The 23,986-nt window shown below is 41.0% G+C and overlaps 1 protein-coding gene across 5 annotated transcripts in view; it reads right to left on the bottom strand.

Annotated features, from left to right (window-relative positions):
- Positions 1–1,945: 1,945 nt before the first annotated feature.
- MKNK1 (MAP kinase interacting serine/threonine kinase 1) overlaps positions 1,946–23,986 on the bottom strand; it is a 22,785-nt gene continuing 744 nt past the window's right edge. The window contains exons 2-15 of one of the 5 annotated variants that reach the window (XM_027649053.1): positions 23,468–23,549; positions 20,789–20,893; positions 20,471–20,532; positions 17,414–17,512; positions 16,478–16,575; positions 14,935–15,014; positions 13,425–13,498; positions 10,742–10,846; positions 7,701–7,756; positions 7,049–7,144; positions 5,912–6,106; positions 5,144–5,308; positions 4,479–4,522; positions 1,946–3,560 (exon numbers count right to left, since the gene is read on the bottom strand). In XM_027649053.1, the coding sequence (XP_027504854.1) occupies positions 3,332–3,560; positions 4,479–4,522; positions 5,144–5,308; positions 5,912–6,106; positions 7,049–7,144; positions 7,701–7,756; positions 10,742–10,846; positions 13,425–13,498; positions 14,935–15,014; positions 16,478–16,575; positions 17,414–17,510 (1,239 nt within the window). In that variant the 5' untranslated portion in view covers positions 17,511–17,512; positions 20,471–20,532; positions 20,789–20,893; positions 23,468–23,549 and the 3' untranslated portion in view covers positions 1,946–3,331. Of the gene's footprint in view, positions 3,561–4,478; positions 4,523–5,143; positions 5,309–5,911; positions 6,107–7,048; positions 7,145–7,700; positions 7,757–10,741; positions 10,847–13,424; positions 13,499–14,934; positions 15,015–16,477; positions 16,576–17,413; positions 17,660–20,470; positions 20,533–20,788; positions 20,894–23,467; positions 23,684–23,986 lie in introns of those variants that run through there. The other 4 variants (XM_027649055.1, XM_027649051.1, XM_027649052.1 and 1 more) reach the window with 4 other exon arrangements.

The raw sequence follows: 23,986 nt of genomic DNA on the forward strand, positions 1-23,986 counted from the left end.
GATCTAAGACCTGCCTCACTGAAACATCACTCTTGTACCACTGCTATAAGGTCTGTGGTGCTCTCTGCTACCTCTCTTGCCCAGGAGGAAGGAAAACCAGATCCTTTTAAAGCATACTTCAAACAAAAGCATTTGATGTGAACATAGCAGATTTCCTTTGAAAGAAAGGTGAGTACAAATAAAAGACCTGCCACCTGGTTTGGGATTCCTGCTCTGTTCAGGTTTCACTCAAGCCATGAGCTGCACGGGGCACTGGGGAGTGCTGCATCCCACCTCTCCAGCTAAACAACCTTCCCCACCCAAACCCCATCATAAACTCTCAGTCACAGACCTCCAAAGAAACAAAAAAATTGCTCTGCAAGAGGAAGTCTAAACCAGACTACACATGAGAGCAGAACAACTGGCTTAAGGCAATGCCTCCTCCCTGTGTGGGAACGTTTTCTCAGTTCCCAGCGTTGTGCAGCTCTGGCAAAACCACTGCTACCCACTGCTTGCCTCCATCTGTGCCAGAGGTTATTGCCCTGCAGAAGGAAAAGTACATCCAGATTTTAGATCTTTAGCCAAGTCTGACATCATAGCTTCAAGTCTCGAACAGATGAGTTTGCAAGGATGTACCAGCAGGGAGCAAGGATACTCTAATACAGGTAGTGTGTGGAGGCAGCTGCTGGCAGCTGAGAGCAGCACAAGGGACAGATGTGGCCCTGAGCCCTCAGCTGAAAGGCTTGTCAGAACCATCAGGCAAAGTTTAACTATTTAGTGCAAGTCCTGCTGGGCATCTCCAGTTTCACACCATTTCTCAAAATCCTTTGCACTGCACCCATCCACCAGCTGAAGTGTTCTCATGCAGGAGGAGGCTGCAAGCCCAGAGCACTTGCTCACCTAGACTGCACCTCCCTCTGCTGAAGGCGATGGCACGAACATCCCTGAACTGAGGTTGTCTTTTCTTTTTCACTCTCTCCTCCCATGGTCAGTTTTGAAAGGGGAAAGCAAATCTGGCTAGCAAGCCAGCTTCCTTCTCACTGTGGAGGACACATATATTGGATTCACTTTCCGTGTTGGACTGTGGGGAGAGGGAGAGGAAAGGACTGACTGTCTGGACCAACAGCTCACCCAAGAATTCAGGAACACCAGCAGCTTCAGTCTTTGCTTCTTAACTTGTTCCCTGGGGCTACTTCTACCACCAACGAGAGGCAGCAGGCACAGAGCAGAGTCTGCAAAGGAGCACTTACCAATGCTTGAATAAACCCACCAGACACTGACATCCCTGGGCAAGCAGTCCCTTTTTCCCACTTCCATGCTAATGGTGCTGCTGAGACTTCTGCAGTCTCAAAGGCTCCAGGCCTCCATCCAACAGTACTTTGCATCGTACCACTCCTCCTGGCCAAGTTTCAGGATTTTTGCTCCATGCAGAAATCAAAAGGAAGAACATGAAATGTAACAGTGCAGATAAGTTCCTGAACTAAGTTAGTTCATCTCTTTTGAAGGTAAAAGGATCACAGGTTCCCTTTCAATCCCCTCCATGCAGTCACAGCTTCATTTTACCATCGGAGACCAGAGACTGACAAATCAATAGAAGAGGGAGGTATGATTAGTCTTCAGAGACTTAAATTGTCTTAAATCCAATGTCACACAGAGAAATAATTCTCTCTTTTTCTGTGGAACCAAAAATTAAGAGGGGAAAAAAACCACACAAAACTGTCAAATGTGTTAAACACATAACTTAGAGCATTTTAATAAAAAAAGCAAAATACATTTCATAATTTTTCGACTGGCACAATGTATAAAAACTTTTAAATAACAACGTTAACATTAGTCACAAAATACAGCCTGTTGTATAAAAATAGCCATATGCACACCAGTAAAAGATAATGTAAAACCACTCTGAATAGGCCATGCAAAGACATTCAGCTTTGACCTTTCAATTTCCAAGTGCTTGTTGCATCTGCTACTTTATTCCTTCTCATTCTGCTTGGGGGGGGGGTTGTGCCGGCACCTGGGAGCCTCCTCCTCACCTCTCTGCACACAAAGCCCTGGCAAAGGGTTTCAGAAAGGGCTGGCAAGTTAAGGTGCATCATGTCGGGCATCTTAGTGGCCCAATTTTCACAGCTTATGTTTTAGAAAGTGCTCAACATCCACATCCTTCTCCATGGACGCCTCCCCTTGGTCACTCAGTATCTTCAGCTTTTCAGCCAGAACCCTTCCAAATTGTTTCTGACTCCCAGTGCACCACAGTCCTAAAACTGGGAGCACAAATCCAGACACTCAGCCTCAGAGCACTGCAGGAGGCAGAATGCAACGGCTGCAGCACCGTTTTTGTACAGATGTAGCTCTGCATTTGGCATTTCTAAATTATTCACACATCAAAATTCACTGAGTTCTTTCCACTCACATTAGGAAGCCCAGGCAGGACACATAAAAGGTCACTGAGAAATACAAGTTTACAGAAAGGAAAGTATAACTTAGGATAGCCTCAATATAATAAAACCCCAAATGAATATTAAAAAACCCACCTAATAGTAAATGTAAACTGTTGCATAAACAGTCTGTTATACTGTGGTTATCAGAATTAAGAATGTAACTGTTTGACGGGGACATAATGAACATCAAACCCCAGAAAATGAAAAAAGAGATTATATGGAGCACATTTTAGTTAAGAGCAAAGAGATGTCAGATAAAAAACCCCATCCCTCCCAGTTTTTGCTCCACATGCTGACAGACAATCTATCAACAACATAAAAAACTACCCGGTCTTCTTCATCTCTAGAAGCCTGAGCAATCCTTGCATCTTTACAGTATCATCCTCATTCAATTTAAGCCCAGTGAAGGTAATGCAGACAGAGATCCACCCGGTCACCACCTTCGTTTCCTGAGTCTACAGAAAGAGAGAGGGGCACTGTTGGTTGAAAACAGTCCCTGCTGCTGACAGGAACAGCAGCACCTTCAGGATGTGCCATCAAGGAGAGCAGCCATTGGCAGGGAGAGGCTTGATGCTCTGCTAGGCAAAGCATTTTATTTCCTGATGTTTTCAAGTTTGCATTTTAAAGTGTGCTCTTCTAAGAAGAAAATGAGGAAAACTTAGTGATTTATCACCTCAGATAATACAGCAGCAAACCCATCTTCTGCAGTTTAAAAAGATCAGTTAAATTATCTTAATGCACTAAATCTGACAGGCAAAAAACATTCCCATAAAAAGCTGTCCCCTTAAAAGTTACAAGTCACATCACAAGAGCGAGCTTCTAATCAAAGTGTCAGGAGCGGAGAAGCTTTTACCAGCGCTGAAAATCCAAATAAGAACACAGACTGATCTTGCCATCTGCAGCAGGAGAGGAGTTTAGAAGGCTTTATGAGGAACTGGCTGGAAGTCACTGGTTTTGGTGGCGTGTGCCATTGCCCTGCGCTTGGCGAGGCGGGACTTGGAGGGAGGGGAGAGTTTCATGGAGCACACGGCGTGGGCAACGCCGTCCTGCTCCGCGCTGAGCTCGCTCTCGTGCTGAGACAGCTGGCGGTTCAGGGCTATGGCCTCTGCAGCAAAGAGGGTCAGGTCTTTTGTGCTGCTGTTCCTGCCAAGGGGAAAGGAGGAAGCAGTTACAACACAGACCCAAGTCACTTCACCTGGTTCACCCTCACACCAGAATAGCCGTTTCCCGGCAGGTTTATTTCTCCTGTGGAAACGTGGAACACAGCAGGCAAAATGACCACTTAATATTTGCATCTACCCTGACTGAGAGGAACAGCAATACGAGACAGACACTCTGGAGTTTTGGCAACAGCCAGAGTTCTAGTCCTCCTTCTGTCAAGGACTTCCAATGTAAACCCAGGAAGCCACCTGAGATGTTGTGGTTAATTTCTACATGTTATCCAAGGATGGACTTATGGGGCAATACTGCTGTTGTTCTTCAGAGGACTGCAGGACCACTACAACTACACCTGTGGCTTGAGGAAATACATTTCTGATGGGAAGAACCACCTAGAATCACAAATGGCAGACATTGAAATAGAGATGTGTGACTCAGGCTCCCCAGCAAACAGAATCTGCCATCAAATCACTTCAAATGAGGCTTGTCCTGCTCACAGTTACAAGGATACTGTGATTACCACCAAGTACAACGAAAGTCGGATCTGAGTCTGTTTATGATGGTTATTCACCCATCAGAAAGTCTCTTTGGATAACACATGCCTTTATGCCTTTTTCTCCCCCTCCTGGGCAGCAAATTGCCAAAACCATCATTATTTCCTGTCTAAGATTCACACTGCACTGCAGGAATCCCCTCTAATGCTTTCCCCACAAACAAGCAAGATTAGATCATAAAGAAAATTCCGAGCTTCAATATTTCTGATGTTCTGAACAAAATTACTGCTGCACATTTGGGAAGTTCCATTCTCAGTCAGGGATGTTAACCCCCGATTTGTCAACTCCTAGCTCTCATCCATTCTTTCAGTAATTATTCCTGACCAACTTTACAAAAAATGAATCTCACCTTTGAAGAACTTGAGGGGTAGGCAATCCCCTTTCAGGAGCCTGCTAGAAGAAGCAGTTAAGAAAAGTTACTTACATATTAGAAAGCTTTCTCAGGAGAGTGACAAATCAGGTAACTCCCCCAAATCTTTACAACTAACAGATACTGCACATAAATTAATTCACTGTGGGCTTACAAATCCCTGTTTGTTTAAAAAATATATTTCATAATCTGTCTCTCCTCACAAGATGATTTCACAGCTTGCAGGTATAAGACTACAGCTTTGAAGCCCTCCAGAGGGTCTAGTCCTTCTTTCCTGAACAGGAAACTGAAGCAAAAGAGGACACTGCTGTTCTTTTAAAACTGTATCTACCAGCATTCTGCATTCCTGTATTAAAGAGTAACACAATAATCTGTGTACTGCAGAGCTTGGTATTCACAAGAAATCCATTTAAAATGCACAAAGCAATAATTAAGAAAACCCAAACCAAACACTTAAAGGTTGACAGATTCAACCAAATATTTACCACACGGAAAGAATAAAGCCGCTGTGTATCATTTAATTAATCAAGATAGAAGCACTAAAACACACAATAGATCTATTAGAAGTTCAGAGACAGAGAACAGCTTGTTTGTCACTTTGCAAGAAGAATAACACTTAATATAAGATAAAGGGGAATACATACTCCTTGAACCCATGAATGTTGCAAAACTTGAGCAGCACTAAGTCGTTCTTTGGCGTCACAAACCAGCAGCTTTGAGATGAGATCTTTGGCCTCAGAGGATATATGCGACCAGTCCTTGTCAGGAAATTCATACTTGCCTTCCTGGATGCTCTCAAAAAGCTTGTTCTAGGGATAGAAATTTTTTTTTAATTGAAATACAATGTAACCAGAAGACTCCTCAGATAGAGGGTGCAAACTGAAACCATCCAGTCTCCTTATGGAGGCAATGGAGAGCGACAGGCAGCTCCACAATGATTCAGTGCATCCTAAGATGGACACAATACACTGTCTGGTGAAAACACCTCCCCCCTCCTGATCCCCCTCATAAGAGGGCAACTGAAGTACTCAGGTTTTAGAAAGAATAAGTTCAGGCCCTGCATGCTAACTCTCCTGGGGCTCAACCTTCATCTTAGGAATTCCCGTGACTACCATAAATCAGATCAAGGATTACAGAACACAGGAGGACTGCAGGGTAGGGGAGAGGATGAGGAGAAGCTCTGAGATCTCACAACAGGAGGAAAGAGAGGCAGTTGCCTGACTTTACTTTGGAAAATGACATCCCTCAGCTTCTACATTACCACTCTCACTTCTCAGTGACAGATCATGTCCCACATAACTGCCTGGGTCACAGACACAGCTCTCCACTTGCTGCCATTATGGCAAGTCTTACACCCTAAGCTCACAGGCAAACTCTGCTCTCCCCACACGCCCAGGACAAGCACATTTCACCTGGCAAACTCTGCAGACTTCTCCTCTGTCCCAGCCACAGTCTGTGCCGCAGTTGCCCACAAAAGGGGGGTAACCACTGAGCATGATGTACAGGATCACTCCCAGGCTCCACAGATCACACCGCTTATCATAGAATGTGGCCTCCTCCATGAACACTTCCACCACTTCAGGTGCCATGTATTCTGCAGACCCACACTAGGAAACCGAATTCAAGCAACTTTTCAAAGGCAGGGTCACATCAAAACAAGACTCAGGTTTATCATTCTCTCTTTATTCCAACTGGACTGTTCTAAAAGCAGAATCAGGCATCAGAGACTACTGAAGTTTACTGCTGCCTTTCACTGCTGGTCTGATTTTGTTAAGCCAAGTCCCAGCTGATGCATTCCTGCTAAGGAGTTGCCAAGAGCTTTGAAACATTTTGTGAGCATGGGAAAAAATTAACCCATTTCAGGTGTAAAGGAGTACAGAGACCTAACAGAAGGCAAAGGAGTTCCTACTGTTCTTTAGCAGCATCATCGGTTGTTCCATATGACTAGGATCCCCAAATACAAGGTCAAAATATTAATTTACATCTTTCAGGTTTTTAGATCTTCTCCATTAATTATCAGAATTTTCAGAAAGTAAGCAACTGTACCATGGGTAGTGATTTCTGTAAGACTCCTGAACACTGTCAGATTTTTCTTTCCCAGTAATGACAAAAGCATAGGGCTGTAGTTTTTCAAACTAATGTGTATTATAAAAGCACACACTGATTATAGAGCTTGCATTCCCCTTAGCTCACGAGTCTTAGCTACAGAACCCAAATATGGGGAAATGAACACAAAACTAGGGTTCAAACTCTGTCCATAAGCACACAAAAATTGTGCATGAAAAGCTTCCTCATTTGATTGTGTAAGGGATGAGTAGGACAAACATGTCCCTTGTTGACCAACAGGAGAATTAATAAGGTGAGCTCCTGTGCTATGACTGTGAAAGCAAGACAGTATTTATCACACATACACACTCACATGAAACAAACTATCTACCACTGGGTGTAGTGGCAGTAAGCCCTTTGGAAGCTCTCCTCTGGAGGTAAGAAAAATTGGTTTATTGTAGAACAAAACCAAAAAAAGCACAAAGCCACAGCAGGTCTCTCACCGGCGTTGTCAGTTCGGGAGTAGTTATTGGAGTACATGCACTGTTCAGCTTCACCCCACTACCAAGATCAAAGTCACATATTTTTACTGGTGATATCTAAAAACAAAGACAAAACAATAAGAGGTCAGGAAGACTGGGATTAATGCAATATATATGAATATCCCATGTAGAAAGTGGAAGATCCTAGGACAGAACACAAGCACCTAATGAAACCCAGTCTCTCACAGCTATCTTCCCCTCATTCCATTCACCTCCTCTGCCCACACTGCCAGCATCTGATCCTGCTGCATAATTTTTTTTATTTGATTAGGCAAGTGTCAGTACACAGCAGGGCACTTTGGGAACTGGTCACATAATGTGACCAGCTGCCCTGCAAATGTTGCTTGTCCATGTGGGCAGTGGCTCAGAACAGATGAGGTGATAGGCTGTAATTGCCATGACCCCTCTAAGGCCAGTTGGCCTTTTATCTCTCAGCCAGATGTTCACATTTTCACAGCTCAAAGAAGAATTTAGTCTCTTTTAAGCTTCAGTTCTGTTACATTTAGCTGACGTTCAGTAATGAGTTCGAAAGTTTTCAAGAAAAGACACAAGGGCTTTTTTTGGAAACCAAGTTAAAAAAATAGAGCAGAAGGTTAAGAGACCAGAGCAGCACCTTTTCTGGAGATTCACACAGGATGTTTTCAGGCTTCAGGTCCCTGTGAGCAATACCTAAACAGAGAGTACAAATATATATCAGAGAGGATACTCTGCTGCTTTATTTCTCACAACTTCTCTTTATTAGAAGGTGGCCTGGGAAGTATTCTAGGTCTGAGCATGCTACATACACCTGCCCTCTTAAATATAATAATTTAGTTGTATCTGTTAAAAGTCACTGTTGTATCCTGCTATACCTTTATCATCCTTAGCTGCACATGAGAGTCTGTCAAGCAAATAAAAACCTGCTAATACTGGAACTCCTTGGCTTAACCCAAATTAATTACGTTAATTAAAACCAGATTATTAAGGTGACTAACCTGTAGGAAAGTTTACTTGTTTACACAGTTTAATCAAAAGATTTTTGTGCCTTTTACATTAAAGTCCTTCTTTCCAGATGGATCAACTGGTGGTTTGCTGAACTCCTACCAGCACAGACAATATTTGAGACATTTTGCCCCACAAAAAAAACCCCTGAGTTCCCAGATGAAAATATTCCTTTGATGTACACACTCACTGCTGAAGCAAAAGAAAAATTAAAGGTTCAGTTGGAGATGAAGAAGAAAAGCTAAAAGCAAACAACTAAAGGGCCTCTTCATTCATCTGCTATCAGAATAGGCAAACCTAACAGGGAAGCACAATGTTATCCGTGTAATTCACATGCAAAGGTGGTTCTGTGTTGTCAAAGCCGTTCTTCAAATGCCTGAACACACAATTTCTGGTAGTTCTCCATTTAACTGGAAGGTAGAAAACGAGAGGCAAAAAAATCAAATCAAATGAGCAACTTGGCTGTAATTTAACTGCACTCTGGCCTTGATTTAAAAAATTACACTCCAAGCACACCTCATACTACTTCAGAGTACGAGAAAGAAAATCCCATCAAACTCTAGGTAAGGGAGTTCTTAATGTCTTTTCTTCAGGACAGTCCATAAGACATGACTTCAAACATAACAGCACAGCCCTGATCTAAAGGAATCGGAGCGTTCCTAATGACGCAGCTCACGTTGCTCCGGCACAATGAATCCATCGAGATGGCCTGTGCTGACATTTACAGCAACAAGGCTGACAGAACTCCCCAACAGTAGGCTTGGTTTGCCAAAAACATCTTTTTGTATCATTGTGTGAATTCAAATGTCCGATTATGTAACATTTTCTTTCGCTGTTGCACGCAGGGCTGAGAAAACAACTCCCTTCAAACACTCCTCCAGCGGATTATTAGCAATAAAGCACACACGTCCCAAGTGGGTGTAAGGCAGCATTATCATCCAGCTGAGTTTTAAACTACCCCTGGCAAAAGAATTAGTTGTCCTCACTCAATTTTATTTTTTTTAAAGCATTTAGCTGTAGCACTTCACCATTAAGCTGTGCAATAAAACTGCTTTAATTTCCTGTTTACTTCAGTGTTCTGTGTGCTACTTACTAATTATTTTAATGTCACACGGAAGAACCATAACAAGAACAACAAAATGAAAGGGGATGTTGCTGTAGCCCATTCTGCAAGCCATGTCCCCTCTGCCCCACTTCACAGCAAACAACAAGAAAGCAGATTGCTGCTCTACAGCCATTTTAATGAATCACTCTTGTCTTGTTTGGGGAAAGGGGAATTATAACTAAAACCTGAGAGAGAACTACAGAAAGGTATTAGCTGAGTCAATGTTAAACTTCCTTGAACAGGGTACCTGGACTTTCAGCTGTTAAGAAACCCTAACACATCAAATAAGAATTTCTCTATAGGTTCAGCCTAAGTTTGATGTTCCTTATCTGCCCCATATCTCAAAGTCAAAATCTTCTAAAGAGAGGTATTCAAAGAGTACCTTCTCTGAAGATTTAAAGTTGAGTTATCACACAGACAGGCTATGAAGATCACCAAAATCTTAGTCCAAACTAAGGTTGATTTCACATTCAAACTAACTTCTCCTAACAGTCACAACATGTGACAAGATCCATATTTCTCAGGTTTACCACTCTATTCCCTATGCATGGCTACACTTTTCTTCTAAAAGGGTTCAACCTGCTGAGGTACCAGTGCTGTGATTCCAGCTTAGCACATAAGCAGTCCTGTGATGTACAAGCACAGACTTGTACATCACAAGCACAGACTTGTACAGACTTGACATTCATGGAACTGGGGCCAGTATTAAATAACTTAGGCAGCAAATGTACATCTGCTGAGATCTACCTGTCTAATCAGAATGGCAAAATACAGGAGGAGAAAAAATGTATCAAAACAAACAGCCAATAAACATAGCCTCCAACTACATGCAATTCTACTCAGAGGGAGTCACTGTGACATTAACTGAAGCTGCAAGGCCAAATAATCACGACATAGGAAAGGTTTCAAAGGGATCCATCACATCAAACACAAACATATACTCTGGGATGACCATAACACACAGGAATTTTGAAATGAAACAAAAGTACTCTCAAGCAGAAAAAGCAGGAGGAAAACACTTTAACATGAAAAAACCTTCTACAAACAGAATTGCTTTTAAATCTAAGCAAATTTCAAACGAAATGAGGACAGCTTCAAACAAGGACTATGGTTCACTGTAGGTCTCTCAGTTTAACAGTGGGGGGTCTAAATGTGGAGACCAAAAGCTACTATAAACAAATGGGTCTTGTAACCAGCAGAAGTTCTGAATAAATACAGCAAAGTATCTCTGTAGACCTGAAAGAGGAGGAAATTAAAAAGAACATTAGCTCCCTTTTGAATAACCTTTACATGGTGGCTTAGGTAACAAGAACAAGCAAACAGACTCAACCCTAATATTAATTCTCCCTGGATGCTGATTTAACTTCTCTTTTTAAAAAGCCTATACCATCCTAACACAGGCACTTACTTAAAATACCACATTATGAAAATAATATTATAGAGTAAAACAGCTTAAGTCATCTGGCATTGCTGTAATGCTAGCAAAGGCTGACTACTGACAGATAAACGTGCTTCCTAACCTAAGTGTACAATACCAACTAGTAAGGATGGAGGCAGCCTCCTCTTACCTTTTGTATGAAGAAAATCCAGAGCAGAGGCAATGTCTCTCACCACTTTGCTGGCTTCTCGCTCATTGAAGTGCTTCCTCTTCTGTATATGGGCCAGGATTGAACCTGTCAGAGCAACAGGTGAAAGGGAAAACCTCAGCATGAGCCCTGAACTAGTTCCAAGTATCACAAACCCATAACCTCATTTCTCATATTTTGTAACAGCCTTTCACAGCAGGCAACTTCTGAGGACCCAGCAGGGGAATGACTAAGAAAAAGGTCCAGCTGAGCAGCTTCAACACTTAAGTGTGCTAGAACACAATTTTGAAACAGTGTGGCTCTCTAGTAGAGGCACAGCATGAGAGGCAATCATTTTTTACTGCCCCAGCACATGACTGGTCTGTTTTACACACACTGGGACAGTAGAGACTTGCCAATAGTCCTAGTAAAACTCAAACATCAGCTAAGGGGGTACATGAGCACTTCAGCAAAACCCAACCTACCCCAGGTCACGGGTGGCCATGCTCAGTCAAACTCTCCTCATTTTGTCACCATTGAAACCCTGCCCTGAAAGTCAAGTACACACATTTTGTGCCTCAACACCATCAAACTAAAAAGAGATTCAACCTTTAAATGCACATTAAATTTCCCACTGACATCAAGGCAAGGCTCACACACTGATTTAAGGGAAAATTTGCCCAAGGATATGAAATCTGACAAAGGACATCTCTAATTGGAACATAGTGAAGGGCTGGCAGCTTGCAGGCAGAGCCCCACTGGTGTCTCTTTAACAAAGAATAAAGGGAGGTTTGATTCCTTATCTGCCTTAAGTGAATTCATTCAATCTTCTCAAAAGATTAAAAATGTCTTTAAAAAACTGATTATGTGTAGTCCACAGAGATCCAAGACCCCTAAATAGCCTTACTACTGCCTTTCATTTTCATACTGAGAGAGGTATTTTGTAAAAGCAATAAGGCAGAGAAATTCAAGAAGTAACTGCCACTTATTATTAGCCCCAGTACATGAAACATTTTCTCTCTCAGGTGATTTCATTTTTATTCTTGGGTTCTAGATGTGGAAGGAAATATTCCATTGGGTAATTCCTATTCTTATAACATCAATGCTTCTGCCACTCCTCCACAGCAAGGATTCAGAGAGGGAAAGGAAAGACAGTCAAAAAGAAGAGAGATGGACAAAAGACTCCTGACTGCTGTTTCAGATGGGTGGAGGAAGGCCCCTTTACATCTGGTTATAAGATTTCAAATATAAAAAGTTTTCCTTGCCAAAAAAAACCACTTTCTTTTTTGCTGGAGATTTCTTAAAGTACAGACTTCAAAGGGTTTTTCTGGTACAGTTGTTCTTTGAACCTTTAGAAAGCAGTAACAGTTTTTCAATGTTTCCATCCCTGTGAAAAAGACCCCACACTTTGCAGGAAACAATCCTGAGCCACCTGAAGTGCTCATTTCACTCAGCAGGTTTATTTCAAATTACCTTTGTGAATAGACCTGATGTCCAAACTCTCTCAGATAAGAATTATATCAATATCAATGGAAACATATTCTACTGACTTTATATTCAGCCCACATAGAGAACTCTCACAAAGAAAGAATAGCAGGGTACTCCTGCCACAGTTGTTCCCACCTCTCCAGCATTCAGAGAAAGCATTATATAGCACCTCCCAAAACACATTTTAGAGGGGAAAAAGGGGGGAGAAATACTTTAAAGTCATGCAAGTTCAGTATAATCAGCTGGATTTTAACTCTTTCAGTTATAAAATGCTGTCAGACAAGGATATTAAAGGGATTCTGCATATCATAGAGAACTGAACTCAGATAGAAGCAGAGCAGAGCTCCTTCGGTTACCAAAGCTACAGGAAGGCAAAGTTGAAAATGAAAAGCCCAAATTATGCTCTAACACCGTAAGCAACACCAGTCTTACTCTTTTAAAAACAGTTCTCCATCTATGCAGAAAGAATTTATACTTCTTGCACAGTTTGCTACTGAAAACTTTCTTGACCAGAGACAATAGATGATGTTCTCAGGACAGAACTGCACTCCTTTAAAAGCTCTGTTTTTCTTTGAAGGGTTGGCCATGTTTAACTCATGGCCTTGCACAGCCATGCAAATAGTGGGTACTGTAATTATACTCAATGCAGACAAATGTGAGAAAGTCCATGAAGTGCTTGATGCAGGTTTCTCATTCCCCAGGTGATTGTCAAGTGCTGGAGCTCAGTGACCACTCTTGCTCAGGTGATGGGCCCTCAAACACCCACAAGCACAATTACAGCAAACCCAGGGAGGAGCAAGATGATTTTCCTAACAGTGCTCCATGAGTTTCAGCAAACAGAGTCAATTCTACATCAAGGGAAAATGCTACTGGAGTATATAAATGCTGTACTAGGATCATGCATAATACCTGACATACTGTGTGTCTCCCCTTGCCTGAAGGGTCTGTGACCTACTAACTATATTTCAAACCTTCCACTTTACCAGAGCTGACATTTCCATCACTTAACTACAGAAAGGGATTGCAAATGCATGACCAGACCCATCAGTATTCAAGAGTAACCACACTTTGAGCTTCGTATAATATTTCCTCTATTGTCTTCAAATTCTCAAGCATTTTAAAAAAAGCTCTTTACTTGCTGCTCTAAAACCCTGAGACAAACAGGACTAAAATGATTCAATGAACAAAGGCACAGTACCTCCTCGCAGCTTCTCAAAGACAAGGTAGTATCTTGTGTCATCTTCAAAAAATTCTATTAACTCCAAAATGTTCCTTGAAAAAAAAAAAAAAAAAAAAAAAAAAAGGGAAATAGAAGAAACAAGCAGTGAGTGTACACACAGAAATAAAGAGTTTCAGCATGGATAATTAGGAAGTGCCAGAAGTAATCAAAAATAAAAGTTCTAGTTAAACAAGTTGCTTTGGTTGCCCATGGCATTAAAACCACATTTCCAACTCACACTGAAATTTAAGTGTGGGAAACAGGCCAAACACCAAAATCAGACAGGATTGTGAGATTCTGCTGCTGCTCAATTGACAGGAAGATAATTGGTAATAGGTTGTATTTAATAATTTAAAACATTGCATTTGTGCCGAAGGCAGTAATAAAAAAAATAAAAATTAAATTGGCATTCTTTCTCTCTGGAAATCACAAAGCAAAACACACAGGGCTCAAAGGAGACAGGCATCTGCCAACAAGTTATTAAATCCAGCACCTTAGTTGCCATTTTTAGACTAATTCCTGTTCAGCTCACGTAAAGTCTTTGCAGCACAAACATGCCATGTTTCCTTGAGAATGTCAAACATGTAAGTCAGAATTTCCTACACCTAACAGTACATACAAAACCCAAATTCTGCATGTGTTTTACAGGAGTTTTACATCAGTTATGTAGTGGATAACCATATGCTCTTAACCTCACAAGAGAACAGACATAATCTGCTCCTCCACAGCACAACAAAAAACCATGAGTTTGGTAAACAAGTTTGGTTTTAAATTATTTCTACATGTTATGTTATGAATTTGTTAAAAAACACTCAATTAAGCTGCACAATTGTAATACAGATAACAGTTGTATACTTTCTAGATTAACAGTCACATCTAAAAGTAGCTTCAGAATTGGCTTAAACTCATCACAGAGCTCTCAGAGCACGCTGCCAGTGCCTGCACAGTTTTACCCACTCCTCAGACACGAGTAGCAGCTTTAAAGTTGCTTCATCCTGTGGCTACATGAAGTCAGCACACATCAAAATGAGAACCAAATTAGCTTTTGGCTCATCTAAGAGTTCCAGTGCAAAAGCAGAAAGGCTGACACAGAGAGAAGGATGAGCCACACATTAGGGAAAGGTATGGCAAGACCTCCTTTCAAAAGCAGCTGCTACCAGGTCAGCTCTTGCTGATGGTGAAATCGCAGGGGAGAGAGTCAAAATGTTAATTCCTCATTTGGACAAAAGCCATTCATCACTGAGACACATCCAGGCTACACTGACCTGGCTGCTAATTGAGTTATATAAATTTTAATCTGTAAATAGTTGCCCTAAATTCCACAAGTAAAAGAAGGGAAAATTCTTATTTTGAATAGGTCAAGTCTAAATTTCAATCGTTTTTAAGGAGACCACTGCAAAGGTTCTAACCACACCACACATAAGAGGCTTAAAAATTTGAAAAAAATAATTAAGATACTTTAAATAAACAAAGACAAAACTACACTTACTTGTTACCCTGACACTGGTACAGCGTTTCTATTTCACGAAAAACCCGACTCCGACTATGCCCAGCATTTTTTTCAATGATCTGTGAAAAGAGTTAAGAACTCATATTTGAAAAATGACTGCAGGAACTATGCATGTAGCTCTGGAATTAGGTAACTGCTCCAAGGTTTGAATCTCAGGCATGCCCACCAGAGATAAACAGTCCACCTTTTGTTTGTTTAATTTCTCAGCTGGCGTTTATTTACAGGGCAGGGCAGAGTCGGCAGAGCTCTGGAAGGCATTCGAAGGACAAGAGAAATCAGGACAGGAAGAGAAGAAAGGAACTAAATTCACATGTTACACGGCCACTGACCAGTTACCACAAGTTTTTTCTTGCATCATTTTAACTCTGCAGTGTGCAGAACAGGATATCCTTTTGAGCTGTAGTAAAAATAGATTCGAGTCACATCAGACACTGAACAGCCAAAAAAGAAGAGATTTGTCATTATAAGCATTTAAGCAAAACGTACCAAAATCACTACAAAATGAGAGTTTGGTTCATAGTGCAAACTTTATGGGGACCCATTAATAGAGCTAAATGTATTAAAGAAAACATACATTCAATCTCAGAGCCCTTCAGAAGTCACCTTCCTTCACATAGTCCTCAGGCTGAAAGGGGACAAGAACAAGGACTTTCCACAGAGGCCAAGACTGAATAACTGCTACGTAAACTGAAAGCTCATGACATTACCACAAGCATCACCACCATCTACATCCAGTATCAGTGTCTTATTTTTACACCCTGACTTCTCTGGTGCAGAACAGGCAACCATTCACTGATACTTCATGGGACTTGGTATCTGATCACATCAAATTCAGAATGCAGTGGTTTGTTTATTTCAGACTTGCAACTTCAACAATTTTACGAAGCACAGACAAAATTATAGCATCCATAGAACTATACTTTTAAAGGCAATTAAAATTTTGTGCCTATGGCTTTTGAATAATATTGAACATAAAGCTTCCCTACTGCTATTATTTGTGTTTGTAATTAAATGGGGGACTCAGGATAACCACAAATCTGTAAGTGAGCCCCAACACTTAACATAATGATATTACAGAAGACTCACCTCTATCTAAAATTAAGAGGCAGCTTCACATGAAGTAGTGGCAGTAACTGATGCTCTCTAAACTCAGAGTAGCACCTAAAAGCTTGCATTGTTTGGTAGGCCACGCTGTACAATGACTCAACCTCTTCTTTCATAAGAAGAGACAAAGGTAGGACTAAAACCAAAGGAAAAAGGAAAGCTTGCCCTGAGATCACACATCACACAGTGATTTACTGTTTGTGACTTCTGTCTGCAGCTGTACAACAGTTCACTCTGGAGGCACAACACTTAAGATGACAGGTTATCTCAACAGTTATAAAAACAGGCTCATTTTGAGCATTAAAAATTTCCTAAGAGGTTTTGCTATTACCCACTCTCTTACAGGTTTTCACTGAGATACGAGGAGGGAGAAGACATGTTACAGACAGAAGTGATGCTGCTTTTACTCTATACTTACTTTCACTGCATATTCCTTCCCAGTTTGGAGGCTGACAGCACCCTGAACTTTAGCATATGCTCCCTCACCAAGCAGCTCAGCAGTCAGCTTGTACAAGTCTGCCAAAGAAAGCCAGCAGAAAGGACACATTTCAGGGAATAATGTCAAGACAAGCTATTTACCTGAAAAGCAGCACTCAGATTTATGCAGTATTAAAGTAGGTATGCCAGTCCTAACTATGCTTCATTTTTCACTTCTCTCTTTCAAATTCCAGAAAAATTACATTTAAACTTCATTCCAGCATCAAAATTGCAAGTCTGTTCACACAAGAAATGTTTTATTTCTCAGCAATTGCTAGGACCTCAGCCAACTTCCCTGTCTTTATGTAAAACTTGGAAACAATTTTTTTCAGGTGGAAAACATTTCATTCCTTGAACAGAAAAATGCCTATCATACAAAATCTGTTTGCAGAGATTGTGTTTTAAGTATAACTTAAATTTGAACATTTAAACCTATAAGAATATAAGGTTTAAACCGAGAGGGCTGCTACCAGCTTTATTTGCAATGTACCTGACAATGCTACTTGCCCAGCAAGAAGTTTTACACTGATCAGTTTTGTCTACCTGAACTATATTTTACTTACAATGCATCACATTATTTGTGCTCACAACAATTCAATCATTTTGACATCAGCACTGTTCCTACCCATAAAACCCCCTGCAAGCAAACAAAAAAACCCCAACTAACAAAACCACCCAAACCCACATCAAAACAGATTTCACCACTAAGAGGGAAAAAAAAAAAAAGAGACTGAAAGCCAGAACATGGGGGATAAGGAAAAACAGAAGTGTCAGCTCATAATGTTTGCCAAAAAGCAATGTTTAGCTAACAAAACTGAGAAAAATAGCAGAGGCAAAGCAGACCACTACAATTCAAAGCTTATAAATTGCCACCAACCTTCAAACTTCCCAGGGACGTGATCTGTGGCTCTGGTTCTTTTTTTCTTTCTCCTTTTCCCACTGTCTGCTATGGGGACAGGCTGACTGCTGACCATCTCTGGCAGAACACAGAGGTGACTTTAACAATTATTACTTTAGGAGAAAAAGTACATGCTCTTGTGTGTTTATTTTCTTATCTATCCAAAAGTTTCTCTGCTTGTCTTCATCACAGGCTGACACCTCCCCTCTAAATATCAGAGGGAACTTAAAAAGACAATTTGGGTGCTAATTAATAGTTCTGGGGAGTTTTGATGAACTGATGTAAAAACAGGAGAAAACAACAATGCATCTATACTGAAACCTCCTCTCCCAGCACAGTAAGGCAAAGCACAGGAACAACCTCATCAACAGCCACCACGAGCTACCCACAACAGAACACATGCCCTGATAGCAGACAGGATTTGCAGCCCTCCCAAGGGCACTGATCTCTGAGTTATTTTACCCTTTCACAAATACTTTTTTTCTAATCAGCTTAAGAAAATGAGCCTTCAAAACAGCAGGAAGGTGTGGGGAGGTTTCAAACCACACAGAGAAAACGCAACCACAGGAGTTAACAGGTCAGAGGAGCAATCTAGGTCAGTTCATGCTGCCAAAGGGCCAGACAGAAAACCATTTCTCACAGAACTATAATGTGCATTTCCAAACCACAGATCAGTGGATAATTTACACTCCAAAGCAAGCAGTGTTTATGGCATCTAGATATTTTTTTCCCCTACATTACTAGCTGCAGATACTACAAGAGCTTAGTCAGAGGTAACAATTCACTGATGGAAGATAATAAAGCAAAAAAAAAAAAAAAAAAAACACCCTCATATTGTTATTGAAGGCCTAAATAAAAACATTGCCATACACTTTGTACAGGTAACCAATCTCCAGAAAGGTTAAATGATTCCACACTACTCTCACATGAGCACTTCACCACACCAGTCACATCCTGCCAAGTTGGCCCTAACAGTTGAAAATCTCAGCTCTAAATCTTCAAGGCAGCAGCAAAGTGCTGCTAAGACATTTCACAGCCAGGAGGATTTCTGAGTGAATTCAGTATTAAAGATCTCATACTACAGAAAAAACTAAATCCATAGAAATAGTGTAATTATGAGAACACTGGTAATGAAAGAAGAGCAACTCCTAAAAACAAGAATGACAAAAAACACTTCCATCAGTTCTCTTTTAAGAGACTGTAAACAGCAGGTTTTCCACCTTTCACTGTTTCTAAAGTGCTCTAAGTAAAACAGTAAAACACAGGAAAAGCTTCACGGCAGAAAACATGACACAACAATCTACCAATCCATGAAATATTTTTTCTTTACCCCATTGCATTCTTCTTGTCAATATCTGTCAGTAACAGCTACTGTGAGTGTCACTTGGAACTCACATGCCTGAAAATTTAAGACAAACGTATTTTGAAAGTCCTTTCCCCTTGACAACAGTAAACCCTCATTTTCAAGTCTTAGGCAGAGTGTGTTCAGAAATCATCATGATGGATGTCATATGTGACTTCCTAAATACAGTAATATAAAAACACGTTTTACCAACTTCTGAAGAAATAGCTTCTTTTTAACTCAAACTGACACACATATAGTTTCAAATTTTAACACAAAAAGAAGGCCAGCATTACAGAGCTCTCCTCTTTTTCAGTTCAGCCTGCTTTAGAAGTTATTCAGAACTGGGATTGAAATGACACATGAAGCTGCTCAGAGATAGGGCTGCTCTGAAGGAGCTGATGGATTTTCACAAGGTGTCAAACAAGTCATTTTAATGACCTGACTTTCTCCAAGTCACACCTTGACAGGTTCTATTCTATTTCAAGTATCACGGTTTCAGAGTTTGTAACAGACTAAAAATTAGCAAAAAACAGCATGTGAATCCTGTGTCTTAGAACAGCTGTCATACTTTTTCACAACTGACTCCTGCATTCTGCCAGTTGGCTATGATATTTACAGTCAGCTCTATAATAGCTCACTACATTATTTCAATTCTCTTCAGTCTGACTCAATTCCTAAATTACAGAGAACTGCTTCCCTGAAACCAGGAAGTTCACTACTCTTGTATACAGAAACCAAATTACTGAAAAGTTAATGGTTTTAACCTACAGTCTTGACCAATTCTGCTATCTGACTAAAGCATGAAACGTTTGCTGTATTACATTCTAATTGTTCTGGTCTGCTACTTCACATCATTGTGTAGTTCACTTCTGTCAACACAGCTTTTCCTTTAAAGGTATCACAGCTTCCCTCTCATTACTCATTTTATTATAATGAACCAGTACTTAAGCAACAGCTGGGAGCACAAGAAAATGTCCTCAGCACAGCCAAACGCTTTAGAGAGTTTTCAAGCTTTCAAAGAAATGCTTTTTTTTTTCTGTGACTGTATAACCAAAGAGTTTCTGGTGACACTGAAAGACACTGTGCCCCAACCATCCAAGCAATGCTGAGGTGTTTTGCACACTGCAGGAGTACTGTTGGTGACAAGGACGCTGTGGGCTCTGAAGCAGCTCACCCTGCCAGACAGAGAGCTCAGGGACTGCATGAACTGCTCTGGAGGGAAACGGCCCATGGGCACGAGAGGTCCAAGATGAATGTGTAACTGTTGTCACTTTACAAGCACTGAACACCTGCTTCCACCAAAACCAACTTGCCCACCCACTTTATAATCCACTGTGGATGAGTTGCAGGGAGGTGGGAGAAGAACACTACTTGGTGTTCAGAGAAAACTATCAAAATCTTTGATAAAAAGCATTTCTTACATCCCTCTTGACCATAACCATCAGACTGTTCTCCAAGAACTACTGGCTGACTTGCAGTCTGACAAGAGCTGAAGAAAAAGGGAACTGTTCAAATGCTGATCTGTTCTTCTCCAGTCAGTTTAGGATTATTGCTCACAGTGTAATGCAACCCAGCAAAAACCCCACTGTAAGCAAAAAGGGAACAAGTTTCTGTCTTAGCTGCAGTTTTGTTGAAGGTCTGAATTTTATTATCATCATTGTAATTCAGTGTTGAGGCAACATTTAACATACACATTATTCAGAGCCTGTGTGGGAAGGCAGTTACTGCCTTTCCCTTTTCCTGGAAAGAAGACCTGCAAACAAAGCCAAGAGAAGAAGAAAAGGAACAATTACCACATGTTTCCCTTCATCCAGACCTCAAATCATCTTTCATCTTGCTTCCTAACACTCCAGATACACACATGCCAAAATCCACTACCCAGATGTAACTCCCCTCTCACTCTAACCTGCTTCCCAAAGGAAGCAAAAGTATATTTGGAAAACAAGCACACATGTACAGGAAGCACTTGGAGAACACAGTACAGGTGCCTCTTTCTATTAAGATGATACCTTGCTTGTGTGTCTGAATTCAGTGGAAGAAAGCAGTTTAAGCAGAGTCTGGGTATTACCACCTGCTTCAAAATTTAGTCTTGCATGAGCCAGGTCGTTCTGCACCTGAAAAGAAACACAACCACACATTCAGAAATCACATAAACATCATTATATATGCTCAGGTCTCATGGCAAGGACCTGTTGTGCTGGGCTTCACATGAGCACACAGCAGGGGCACACTCCCTGCATTAAAGACCTTACAACTTTAAAGTACAGGGTTATTTCCAGCACTCCCCTAATTTCAACTGTCTTGCAAAAGCATTGAAGGGATTTACTGTGTTCACTAGTTCCTGTTGTTATACCATTGGAGAACCACAATGAGTTTAGATATAAGTTACAGAATTACTCTAAATGGACAAGAATTATCATACTCCTAACTCTTAATGGACAAGAACTATCATATTCCTAACCCAGGCCAACACTCTGCCAAGGCAGAGCACCATGACTGCAGCCATAAAGGCATCAAGTGAAAGCATATCTTGAAACTGGTCTTAAAGGCATCCAAACAGGGTCCCAGAGACTAGGAGCACGAGAAAGTATTTTCCACAGCTGAAATCAAACCCCTTGATTCCATACACATGACCCTCACATTTCAAATGAAAAAATGCCTGCTCAGAACTCAAAAAAGTTTAAAGATTCAGACATCCAGAGTTTTGGACAAAGAAGTAAAATGGAAATAGGCTTCAGTCTAATTTTCCTCCCAGCTCAGTGTCTCACATTGTTCTTGGACCCTCCCTTCTCCACCAACACTTTGGTTTCTGTAGATGTGGCTCATAATGAAACAGAACTCACTCAGCAGGTGCTCATACTACAAAAACTGGCCAGTTGCAGGAAGCTCAGAACAACCCAAGCTACCTTTACTAAGTAACTACATAGTGATTGTGCTTGTAAAAGTTACACATCGAGAGAGACACAATTTGAAGAGGAAGAATGCCCAATTCTTTATGACAAATCAGATGTGTGTCAAATCAAGAGACAGATTATTTTATACTCATTGTGTATTCCATTGAGTATATTGATTTCAAATGTAAGAAGTGAGTACCCTTACTTCACCTTTGCACTACTTTGCCACAATTTACCCTTAGCTGTCAGAGTCACCTTCTCATCCCACCTAAATTAAAACTTTTAATTTCATTTAATCTGAATTCTCCACGAAGGGAGAGGAACTTAAAACCATTCCAACATTTTCTCAATAATATACAGGAGCATCAACATTTTAAAATGATCACCTGGAATTCTTCTCCATGATTACTACTAGGGAAGCAGGGAGAACATTAATGGAGAGGAGAGCACACAGCACTCCCTTCCCTCTCCTGCAGGAGAAAACAGCATATTTGAACACACATGCTGTGCATGTGAGATCTTCTCCTGAAGCCTGCCTATATTTCCCCAGGCACACATGCCTCTCTTTAAAATCATTAGCTATCATTCAGAAAGAACTGTTATCATCCCCACTTAAAGACAAGGGCAAACCACAGAAGTGTCCTGACCCAGCTATGAGTTGACAAGTAAGGGTAACAAATTAGAACTGAAGGTGGCTTAAAACCACCCTGTGATCTTTTTAATTTCTTGTTCAAGGACAACACGCCTCCAAGACAGCCACATGGATGAGAGGATATAACAGGGTGTATTCCACAGGGCTATCAAAAAAATGAGTGGTGAGCCTTGTCAGGAACAACATGGAATAACAACTGATTATTGCACGAAAAACCACCTTCCCTCCTTCCACAGCCAGTAGACTGAAACAGAATATTTAATGCTACTGAAACAGAATATTTAATGCTACTGACCACTGGCAGACAGTTCATAGTCAAGAGTTTCCAGCACAGTGCAGCAGGAACTTGGCAGCAAAATTATTTTAAACTCCATCACACATGGAGAAAACTTCTTGCAATAGTAGTTTGACTGAAGTACTTAAATCTTCACCAACTCCTAGAGCACTTTTAAATTCAGGAGATACACAATTTAAGTTCTGAGGGCCACTTACTAAACAGCAAGCTGCTTACTCTCTTCTATGTCTGACAACAATAACTCTCAGAAGACTGTCTCTCAATTAGCTCCTCTAACCCCACACAGCTTCCTTGCTGGTCTAAACCAAAGAGAAAAACTTCTCAGAAGACAACTTTTAATTTCATACAGATGCAAGATAAGCATTTCCTGCTTTTGCTCCACACCCCATAAACGATCCCTCAGATAATCACATTTGTCACTGGGAAAAAAGCTACACAACATACACCCATATTAGCAACCAGCCTTGTTTAGAGAAGTTAATCTAACTAAAAGTATTTGTGAAGTTTAAAGCAAGACTGATTTTGCTTCGTTTTCCCTTCCTCTGTACTTTCAACTCTAAAATTAATAGTCATTAAACTCCACTGCATTGTCACATTTGATGTCACATAAAATTTATACCAGTGTTTTAACATCTGTTATCAGGAAGGTACTGAAAGGTGAGAGAAGATTCCTCAGGGCTGTAAACACCTTTTTGAAAGCATTAGGGACTACAGATAGAGCATTCATACCGTGAAATAACATCACAATAATTTTGGTTGGAAAAGACCTTTAAGATCAAGAAACTTCCAAGTGTCCAAGACACCCAAACCAATTACCTGGGAGGCTGCCAATACCAAAACCAAATACCTTTAGCAACAGAAGAGGTTCAGCTCTGCAAGTGTGTTTTGCCTTGCTTCCATCCAGCACCTGGAAGGCATGAAGAGGAGCTCTGTTTCGGGTAGGAAAACAACAACAACAAAAAGTTATCAGAATATACACCAATCTTTCTGAGCTCACTGCGAGACATAAAACTGCGTATGGTAAGGAGGCTTTTAGAAGCGGTAGGCTCATAAAAGGGGGGAAAAAAACCCAACCAAACAAAAAAACCCAAAACCAAAAAGAAGCAAAACAAACAAACAAACAAACAATCACAACAAACAACCACAGTGGCTTATTTGTAAGCAAATCTGACACCTCACAAACAAGTGCCGGTGGTGGCGGGGTTTTGGCTGTCGCGGGCACCGCTGATGCCAGCAGGGTTATCCCAGCAGGGCTGTCCCAAGCAGGGCTGTCCCAGCAGGGTTATCCCAGTAGGGCTGTCCCAAGCAGGGCTGTCCCAAGCAGGGCTGTCCCAAGCAGGGTTATCCCAGCAGGGCTGTCCCAAGC

The sequence above is a fragment of the Corapipo altera genome, unplaced genomic scaffold (genome assembly GCF_003945725.1).
Source record: "Corapipo altera isolate COAL_440 unplaced genomic scaffold, ASM394572v1 112, whole genome shotgun sequence".
NCBI lineage: Eukaryota > Metazoa > Chordata > Aves > Passeriformes > Pipridae > Corapipo > Corapipo altera.